Source organism: Gymnoscopelus braueri (assembly GCF_963280865.1).
Source record: "Gymnoscopelus braueri genome assembly, chromosome: 12".
Lineage (NCBI taxonomy): Eukaryota > Metazoa > Chordata > Actinopteri > Myctophiformes > Myctophidae > Gymnoscopelus > Gymnoscopelus braueri.
This window is the reverse complement of record NC_137614.1, coordinates 50,394,882-50,405,955: the sequence shown is the minus strand read 5'-3', so window position 1 is coordinate 50,405,955 and position 11,074 is coordinate 50,394,882. Positions and strand designations below refer to the sequence as shown.

The 11,074-nt window shown below is 45.0% G+C and overlaps 1 protein-coding gene across 1 annotated transcript in view; it reads right to left on the bottom strand.

Moving 5' to 3' along the window:
- gpr37l1b (G protein-coupled receptor 37 like 1b) overlaps positions 1-8,809 on the bottom strand; it is a gene marked incomplete at both ends in the record, with an annotated part of 15,916 nt that extends 7,107 nt beyond the window's left edge. The window contains 4 exons of the mRNA XM_080444063.1: positions 1,390-2,068; positions 2,793-2,913; positions 8,493-8,546; positions 8,782-8,809. Of these exons, the coding sequence (XP_080300189.1) occupies positions 1,390-2,068; positions 2,793-2,913; positions 8,493-8,546; positions 8,782-8,809 (882 nt within the window). The remainder of the gene's footprint in view (positions 1-1,389; positions 2,069-2,792; positions 2,914-8,492; positions 8,547-8,781) is intronic.
- Positions 8,810-11,074: the final 2,265 nt, after the last annotated feature.

Sequence of the window (11,074 nt, the reverse complement as noted above, 5' to 3'; positions counted from 1 at the left end):
GTTACACTATACTGTGGTTGTACTGGTCAGCTCCCAGTAGGAACAGTAGATGCCTGTGGTTGTACTGGTCAGCTCCCAGTTCAACAGAAGACCGGAGCTGTACTGGTCAGCTCCCAGTGACCAACAGTAGAAGATTGTAGTTGTACTGGTCAGCTCCCAGTACAACAGTAGAAGATTGTGGCTGTACTGGTCAGCTCCCTGTGACCAACAGTAGAAGACTGTGGCTGTACTGGTCAGCTCCCAGTACAACAGTAGAAGATTGTAGTTGTACTGGTCAGCTCCCAGTACAACAGTATAAGACTGTGGCTGTACTGGTCAGCTCCCAGTACAACAGTAGAAGACTGTGGCTGTACTGGTCAGCTCCCAGTACAACAGTAGAAGACTGTGGTTGTACTGGTCAGCTCCCAGTACAACAGTAGAAGATTGTAGTTGTACTGGTCAGCTCCCAGTACAACAGTAGATTAGAAGAATGTGGCTGTACTGGTCAGTAGAGTCTCAACAGGCAGTTAACAATGACAACCAACTGTCAATATGAGAGCAGCTTCAGTCTCCAGAATAACTTTTAGGTCCAATTGTGTTCGTGTAGAGTGTAGACACTCGATAAAGCCGGCTGCACCACAGTGGATTTGAACCCACAACCTCAGCGTGGTGGACAGGCACTTTACCGCTGCTCTGATTTGATTCATGACACAGAGATTCATTTTTTTACCTCATCATTGTCATCCATGTTTACTGACCTTTAATAACATGAACCCTAGCGTCCCTATGCTGGGCCGAACATTCTGTGAAAATAGCTAATCTACAAGCTCACAACGTATTGCAACATGAGTGAGCTTGTAGATCAGCTATTTTTGGTGAAGAGATTTGGTGTAGAGGGACAAAGGAGCGGATCAAGTATAGAGCACTGGGGCAGTAGTCACTAGTATTTAAGTGGTTAACTAGAAAAGTGTGCTCCACAGAGGGCAGATCTCCACCAGGCTGGGTTGCTTAGCCGTGGGTACTTCAATGTGTGATTCAAATGTGTGGTTTTTCTCTTGCAAAACGGGCCCCTCCCGAAAACTTTGGAAGCCAATCTTAGCCAATCGGAATGGCCCATGAAAAATCATATAATGTGTACTGATTTGTGTGACCAAATACATTTTTAAAAAGTGTTGCATCATGTTGCAAAAATGTTGCATCATGATCTAAACAATCCAGGGGGAAAATACATGACTTACGCTTCAAGAGGTTTAGGCCAAAATATGAAGCGACCTGTTATAGCACCACCATGAGGCTGATTTTGAAAAAGTTATACAGTATAATCTCTGCTTCCCAGCCTTTCGACCGAGCGGAGATAATAACATCCACTAAAAGCCACAGAAACGCCACGCTCTTTTTGCCCCCACCCACCTCCATATAAGGCACCATGCGGCAGGTGATGTCGCCCAGGATCCTCCTATGGGAGAGCTGGTTGATGACGACCACAGGAAGACACAGCACCAGCACCAGGAAGTCCCAGAATGCCATGCTGGCCAGCAGGTAGTTCCACGCCGACCTCATGTAGTAGTTGTTCCACACGATGCACATGACGGCCATGTTGCCCACCACGCCCACCGCCAGCACCAGCCCGCCCAGGAACAGGACGGCGTACGCCACGTACGAGCCCTCCGCCAGCGGGTAGAACGGGTTGAAGAGGCCCGGGCTGGACCCGTTACCGCGGCGGCCATCGTTGTCCTGGTTCTGACGGTTGTCGTCGTCCTCGTCCGCGGGCGTCAGCTCGGTGGCGTTGGCGAACTCGGTGTCGTGGGGCGTGGTCACGGAGTCGTTCTCGTACGATTGGCCAAAGGTGGACTGCTGCTCCTCGTCCGGCTCGGCGCCGCGGGCCGACCGCCGGCGCCCGACGTCCGGCTCCGACGGGTCGGACAGCAGAACGTCCTGTTCGGGCACGGGGAAGTCCACCTCCTCCCCCCGGGTCCTGAGGGTCTCCGTGCTCCAGAACGGCTCCAGTTTGATACGAGAAGACGAGGAGGAGGAGGAGGAGGAGGAGGAGGGAGCGGAGGAAGATCTGTCTGTCAGTCTGTCGCTCCTCCTACCGGTGACAGACACGATGACAGACAGCAGCAGCAGCAACAGACACAGGCGGACGGACGGACACATCTCCAACGTTGATGGGTTCAAACGTCCGTTTGCTGTTCCTGGTCAGAATGAGGATACAACCCCAAAGCCCAATAGAAACCCAATGGAATTGAGTTAATAATTGTAGTGTTGAGAAGAGTTCCAAATGTTATCGGTAGGACTTTAGAAACTAAATCGGTCCTGAGTGAGTCAATGTCCAGTAAATTGGACAAGTTGGAGGCGAGTATTTTCCAGAGAGGTTTTCAGTAAATTCCCAGTATCGAATAGTGTTTCTTATATATGAAAATATATATTCCCAGTAGGTTTGCTGATAGAATACCAGTTGATTTCCAGCGTTAACTGGATGTTCACGGTCTAATTACTGGTTCCTGGCAGGGCAAGAGATGCACGTCTCTCTCTAACTCTCTCCTCTGTTCTCTATTCTTTTCTATTTAATGTCTTCTGAATATCCTTTCATTTGTCCTTCTCTCTTCTCTTCTCCTCTCTTCTTCTCTCTTCTCCTCTCTTCTCCTCTCTTCTCCTCTCTTCTCTTCTCTTCTCTTCTCTTCTCTTCTCTTCTCTTCTCTTCTCTTCTCTCTTAAAAGTGCAGTATCTCCATACAGCTGTGAATCATATGCGTCTATGTTCTACCATCCGTCATCAGTAATCCATTCTAGGAGCATATATAGACAAATGACAGCCAGGAGCCGAGGGGCGCTGGGTCAGGCCTGGTGTCCGCTTTGAGGGTGCTGTGTCTGGGATAGAGGCAGCCGAAAGACTGGGTGTCCTGGATCTGTGGGTCTCTGGGAACAAGCAGCCCTGTGGAGTATGGGTGGATGGAGCTTTTGTCAGATGACACACACAAACACACACGCATAGGCGCGCGCGCGCGCACACACACACACACACACACACACACACACACACACACACACACACACACACACACACACACACACACACACACACACACATGCACCATCAAACAAACAAGGTTGGCAGAGATATAAATACTGAGAAAAGAGTTGGGCCTCTCTTCTCTCACTCTCATGAACACACACACACACACACACACACACACACACACACACACACACACACACACACACACACACACACACACACACACGTGCGCGCACGCCGCACAGAGTCTGGGTTGTCCTGCCCCCTAGTGGTGGTTTTCCTGGGAAGTTGGAGACCTCACACTCTCTGAAATATACAAGTAGAATACTGATTCTGTGTGTGTGTGTGTGTGTGTGTGTGTGTGTGTGTGTGTGTGTGTGTGTGTGTGTGTGTGTGTGTGTGTATGTGTGTGTGTGTGTGTGTGTGTGTGTGTGGGGTGTGTGTGTGTGTGTGTGTGTGTCATTCGGATGTTGGAGGAAAGAGGGCACAGAATTGACCCGATCCCCACAAACACCAAAGATATAATAATATAATATAATGTGATGTAATATATCATTGTGACTAGTTAAAACTTTGCACTGGAATAATGAAAATATGACTTCATTTAAATACTTGAACCCCAGCATCCCTATTGTTGCAGTACGTGTAATGCTTAGAGCAGGTGTCTTCAACCTTTTCAGGCCAAGGACCCCCTAGCTGAGAGAGAGATGAAGCAGGGACCCCCTCTATATTGTATAAAATCGTGTTTCAGATCTTTTCCCTCTACACCTACAGTAGAACTCTTTGTCAAAAATAGCAGATCTGTGTGTAGATCTGCTATTTTTGACTAAAGTTCTCCTCAGGAAAGGGATGCTAGGGTTCAAGTGGTTAAGGTAAAAAAGAAAATCATGTCACAAAGATTTGGCGGACCCCCTGTAGTAACTCCGAGGACCCCCTAGGGGTCCCGGACCCCCTGTTGAAGACCCCTGGCTTAGAGCATGCACTTGTGTTGGCAGTATAGGGTAACTAGCAGTGGTGGAAGAAGTACTCACATTTTGTACTTAAGTAAAAGTATCAATACTGCAATGTAGAAATACTCTGTTACAAGTAAAAGTCCGGAAATTTTTACTTTTTATTTTGTTTTTTTTGTTTTTCTCAAGGGAACTAGGAGATAACGCTATCCAAAAAGTTGCTGCTCCATTCACTTCAATGTTAAAAAATAAACGGAGAAAAAAATCTAAACTTTCCTGTGTTTTACCATGTATTTTTGAGTGAAACATGCTATTTTCAAACATCAGACAACAAATGTCAACAAGGTCACAATGACCTCGTTAACATTTGTGAAACCACACCTGAAAACCCTCAGTGATTAACAACCATCAGGGGATCAATCATACTGGAGATAAATATTCTGTGACTACGGTACTTATAATAATCGCAAAATCATGGCAGAGGGACCAACCAGCTTGAAATAAATCTGGCAGTGAATGAGTTAAGTACAGTACTTGAGTAAATGTACTTAGTTACTTTACACCACTGGCGTGCGGTGGTAACTAGAAGACTTATTGAAATGATAAGGGACACTCTACACTAGAGACATTGTCCAACTTTGTTCCTTATTTTTTGGGTAATCAATCAATGACACACATCTTACAAGTTCAAACGGCTCATATACATTATACTATGATACAGGTTGTTAACCACTTAACCCCTCTAGTCTAGACTTAGTCATCTGTACTTGGACAGCTTTTTTCAATCTACACCAAAATCTCTTCCAAAAATAGCCGATCTACAAGCTTGTGAGCTTGCCTTGTAGATCTGCTATTTTTGGCTAATGTTCCCCCAGCATATGCATGCTGGGGTTCAAGTGTTTAATATAATATACAGAAACTAAGGATGTTCGATATTTACTTTTTTACCGATATCCGATATTCCGATACTGCCCAACTTCTAATTTCCGATACCGATATCAACCGATACCGATATAGGCCTATGCTTTTTCACCAAAAGTCAACTAATTGTCAGATAACAACATCACATATATAATAAGATAAAATAGCTAAACTATCAATATAATATCTGATAAATGTAATATAATAATGATGTTTTCAGGTTTTCAATAAAGTGAGTCCCGGGACTCACTGGTGGTCATTTGAATGAGTCCCACTAATCTTAGATTAGATGTTGGCCTGTTTGTCAGTGCAGAAGCATGATTGCTTTGATGCCTACGACATTAACGAGCGTCAACGACTGTCAGTTGGACACTAGCCTCGGAAACCCATGCTTTTTTTTTTGTTAGTTGGACCCAGACACACACACCTGCCCTCTGCAGTGCTCTAATTTGAAAGTGAGTGGAGTCTCATTTCTCTGCAAAAGCCCTTGAATATGATGGAATATGATTAAGGATTACTGTGATTATGGTAAACTCACCTTTCATATCACACACACACCATACAGTAAGAACTCCTGTAACTTTTAAAAAAACACCAATACCGATATTTTCCGATATTACATTTTTATGCTAATATCGGACGATAATATCGGACATCACTAACAGAAACTGTCAACGGGTATAATGGGTATTGCATAACAGGGCATGCATTCCCTATTTTTATACTTTAATTGTATTTATATAGCACCAAAAGTACTGATTGTGCACAAGGTCTCGTTTAACACGTTTTCAAAACGTATACAAATGTTTTGAGGATATCCGACCATCTCAATCTGAAGTGGAACCCTGTGATTCTCCTCAAAGACCTCGTTCTGATCCTGCATGCATGGGGCGGCTTACTCTCACCCATTGGTGAGGGTTTGGCACGCAGCCAGATCGTCCTTGATAACGAATGACATCCAAGTCAAGACCAAGTCATCCAAGAAAGCCCAGGAGCCCAATTGCCTGGACACTGTCACACTGCCGATTCAGACTCTGTCCCTAAAGTACGCTTCTGACAGGGTGGCTAAGAGAAGAGCATCATTTCCTCAGGATGTCAGGATTAGGGATGGGACAATAATCGTTAAAGGTAGGGTAAGTGATATTTTTTGTTTTTTGTTGTTGTTAAAAGTACTATATTCTGATAGTAATCATTGCTACAGAGTACGATCACAGGGGTCTCTCCAGCTCTGTAGTAAACAGAATATAAATACATTTTCAGGTAGGTGACAACATTTAAGCCAATCAGGAGAGAGCACTGAAAATGCATTTACTGTTTAATAAAGAGCTGGAGAGACATGGGAGACTCTTTTTACTGAACAAACACTCTATAGCAATGAGTACTATCAGAATATAGAGCTATTTAACACTTATTTTAACCAAAGTAAATTATTTACCCTACCTTTAATATCTTTATAGTGATAAAACACCACTCACAATAATCGTATCGCAGAGATTTCAATTTATCGTGAAATTCGTCATAAACTAGGATGAATTAGCTTTTGTTGAGCTACACATTCAGTACCTCTTAAATACTTGATAAAAACCGACCTGTAAAGAGTGCATTTGGTACGCTCTTATTTCACTCTACACAAATCGACTTGGCAAAAATAGCTGATATACAAGCTCAAAACGCATTGTGAGATTGCAGATCGGTTATTTTTGGCGAACGCTCCCCCCAGAATAGGGATGTGGGGGGTTCAAGTGGTTAACAAAAGTCAGACAGACTACAACAACAGACTACAACAACAGACTACAGCAGACTCAGACCTACATACAAAACAGTACAGAAAATCATAAGCGTAAGACAGAAAACAAGAACAATAAAACAAAAGGTAAAACAAAAACATATCAAGTGGTAAAGCTTCAGAAGTAGGGGAGTATAGTTATCGGGGGGGGGGGGCCACAGCAAAAATCCCTAGCACGGATCCCACCACCCTGATGAGGAAAGGACAGCAATTTGCAGCGAGGAGGGCCCCACGCCCCTGCAGCCCCCCACCCTGGACTGGCGCTGTCAAAATCCTCGACCTACACCACCGGACACAAGTCTTATGTCCAATGCTATGGGACGGGGTAGCGCCACCCCACGGCGGAACCGACAGAAGCGGCAGGGCACCCCGTCACCCCAATCCTCCCACATCCGACCAGTGAGACAGGCCAAAGATCTGCGGGGTCCCCCGTATGTGTGTGCGCAATTGAGGGTGGGACGTCTCTTATTACTTCATCAAAGCAACCTAAATAAATATCTTGAACCGGTCTGAATCAATTACTCTCTTCCATGAAGTCCAAAAAGGACTATCGTTAAAAACAATATCGTTAATTGTAGCAATAATCGTAACATGTCATTTTCATATCGTTCCATCCCTAGTCAGGATCTAATTGGAGACTGGACCTACGTGCCTCCATTTAGCCTAACTAGTTGCCTTCTTACACCCAGAGACGGATGTATTCCGTTCCGTCCTCCTCCATTCTTTACAGATTTCCACAGGAAATGTGGGGGCGGCTGTTACGAAAGCTCTCACCTCAAAAGGTTTGTTTTGATAGGTCGCCATAGTTACCCGCTAAGTTTGAGTGAATCCTGGTTATCACGGCTATTGCTGTTAGTGGGTCCACATCACAGACACCATATTTCGGTATGATTGACCACCCAGAACCCCTTAAATTCAGATGACTGTCCCATCTAAGTCTGACATCATGGACTCTATATTTGGACATGCATGGCTGACCTTGGGAATCCATATATGAATATGGACGACGCATCATGACATCATGTCAGGATGACATCATCAGTCTGACCATGGTATAAAAGGAGACACAGTCTCCAGGTAAAGCAGAATTCAACCAACGCTCTTGGATGCTCCATCCATCTCTAACCAGAATTGGATACTGTTTACAAATATTGTCAAGACTTTATCATCAGGTTTCATCAACTTACTTATTTTGACTCGACGCCTTTACCTGGTTCTTCTTGACAGAGCTACCTTTGAAGCTCATTTGTCAGACATCTCAGTTCAAGTCCCAAATTACATTTGAGGAATCTAATTTGATCCCTGGAGGAGCTGTTGTGAGAAATGTTCTGCTGGACGCTGCATCTGAACAGAGGACCAGAGTTTGACCATCAGGCTGCTGTTGCCGTGGGAGACGAAGTCTACTCAATTGGAGGGTTCAGGAACGACAACTAGGATCATCATATTGATGTTCACGTCTTAAACACCGTGTCTTTACGATGGAGAAAGTTGACCCCAGTGACAACTGGAAGAGGAGAACATCACATTGAGGTTCCATCCTGTCGTTGGGGCCACACAGCTGTGCTGATAGAAGATATCATCTAAATCTGGGGGGGTTTTGAATATGACAGAGGGGACTACTGCAACGCGCTTTATGCATTTGATGTGGACGCCCACGGATGGTTCGAGCCCAAGGTTTCTGGAACTGTTCCAGAGGCGAGTCACAATCACTCAGCCTGTGTCTTGGGGAAGGTCATGTATATTCATGGAGGATTCAACTATGGATTCTATAAGGACATTTACACGTTCCACACCACCACAATGGTCTGGACTTTAATTAACACCAGAGGACCTCCAACCCCTGCAGCTCACTTTGCCACCATCATCGGGACAAAGATGTTTGTAGTTGGGCGCTGGGGGGGGATCACACCATCAGAGTGTTTGACACAGAGACCAACTGCTGGCTGAACAGCAGTTGGACACCTTTTGCACAGCTTCTTACAGAAAGACACTGGTGTCATTCAGCCTTTACCTACAATGGAGAGCTGTATATATTTATAAATCATACTACTAGACTCAATTGTATGTGGAAATTCAGTCCAGAGACCTTCTCCTGGAAGAAGATTGAGCCCAAAGGGAAAAGCCTACCTTCAATGACTATGATGTGCTGTTGCATTGTGGGAGATCGTGTCATCCTCTTTGGAGGACACAGACGTAATGAACAGTACGTCTTGGACGTCCTAGTCTGAAGACGTTATGTAAGCTAGCAGTTATCCAGTACGGTCTGGAGCAGTCTGAACTCCCACACAACATCAGGTGGGAACTGGTAGCCATCAGGGCGGATTAACCCTTCGTGGTGCCCAATGCTACGACCCGTCTGTTATTTGACCCGCTGCTATTCTTGAATTTCAGAGTTGGACGAAGTACTCGACCCCAGTACCTACTTGAGTAAGAGTACAGATACTCCTAGTCAAATTTACTCCACTACAAGTAGAAGTAGCTCAGTCAAAATGTTACTCAAGTTAAAAGTAAGAGTAAAAAAGTCATTGCTTTTAAAAATACGTAAATTACAAGTAAAAGTACATAAAAAATACTTAAAGTACAAGTAAAAGTAGAAGTAAACAGAAGCCAGAAACACGGCTAGTGTGAGAGCAGAAGTGTTGCCAATTGCACTTTAGGGAAGAAAAAAAACCGCCAACCTAAAAGTACCCTGTACTTTACAGCCTTCCTAGAAATGTACTTGAGTAAAAGTAAAATATTTGTCTTGGAAATATACTCAAGTAAGAGTAATAAGTATTACTCTATAGTATATATAAAAAATCTAATACTAAAGTAGGTAAAGTACAGATCCTCAGAATCTGTACTTAAGTACGGTACTCAAGTACATTTACTCCGTTACTGTCCACCATTGGAAACTGTACATATATATATGTTACAGGGAAATTGGCATTCCAGGGAAATTGAAAAAGGAGCGCTTGTTTTTACCACCCACCCAGGCAATTCTGTATTTCCAACACAAGAGGGCAATGAATGCAAGCCACACGCATGCACATGCACACACGCGTGCACACACACGCACACGCACACATGTGTATCGTCGTGGACACTGGATAGTAACCATAGACTGTAACCCATGAAAAGATCTATTCTCCCCCTATCGGTTCACAACTCGGACGGCGCTGACTCGACTAGCAGACCTTCGGCCGGTCGGCGTGGGCACTCGCGCCTGGAGGCGCGAGGGCGCGCCTCCTCGGCCTCAAGCTCTGCTGAGTCGGCACGCCTCCGTCATGGACAATAAGTATTATCACGTGTGCATGTGAACGCGTGTTCAGCGTTCCCCTAGCGTAGCTTCCTGGTTTCTATGTGGGGGGGAACAACAAAAGCCAGGTCGGCCTCGCATCAAAGCCCTGCCTCGCGCCTCCTCCTCCTCCTCCTCCTCGCGCCGCCTCGTATCAAAGCCCCGCCTCGTGCCTACTCCTCCTCCTCCTCCTCCTCGCGAGCCTCGCGTAAAAAACCCTGTCTCGAAAAGCCCTGGCTCGCGCCGAAGCCCCGCGCCTAAAAGCGAGCGCCCCTCTATCAATTTCCATGGAATGCCAATTTCCCTGTGACATATATACTAGAGGTTCGGGCCGCTACGTAACCCTCACAGCTCACACCTACGTCGCACTTCTGATCCGACAAATATGTCTGAGTCATAGTGTCGGGGGCTTTGTCAGAGTACCCGTTGTACCCGTCTGTCTGTGTCTCTTTTACGCCCATATATGGAGATGTCTGTTTCTATCTGTCTACCTGTATCCCTTTTATGCCCATATATGGAGATCCATGATGTCATTAGTATATATCCACATACAGTATGGGCAAGGAGATCTCTGTATATGTCCGTCCGCCCGCCAGCTCTCCCATTAGCCAATTTTAATATAGGATACACTGAAATTGTACCTTTTTCTGGGCGTCCCTTATTTTTCATGGAAAGAAGGGGCGCTCGGCTGGGTGTCCCTTATCTGATTTTCAGGTAGTTGGCAACACTATAGTTGTCAGTGTATTTCTTTGCTACTACAACAGATTCTGTCCAAGACAAATCGGTACACATCGGCCCGCATTTATCAATGGACTGTTAAAACCAGCTTATATTTGAGCCTTATGCGTCGGAATGCCACATGCTATTTGCATACACAGGGCATAGACCTGACACAGACAATAAGAAAATCTAACACAAATAAAACAAAAATACAACAACATACGTAACAGCGCAAGTCCGGTCAATATAAAGTGTCGCCATTATGTCAGAAGAATGCGGTTTGGGGAAGAAAAAAAAGAAAAATGCATCTTCTTTTTTAATTCTTGCCATAAACATATATCCGGCCCCCAAAATCCTCTCGCATATATGCGCTCATAACAGTTCAGTTCAGTTCAGTTCAGTTCAGGTTTATTTGTCATATGT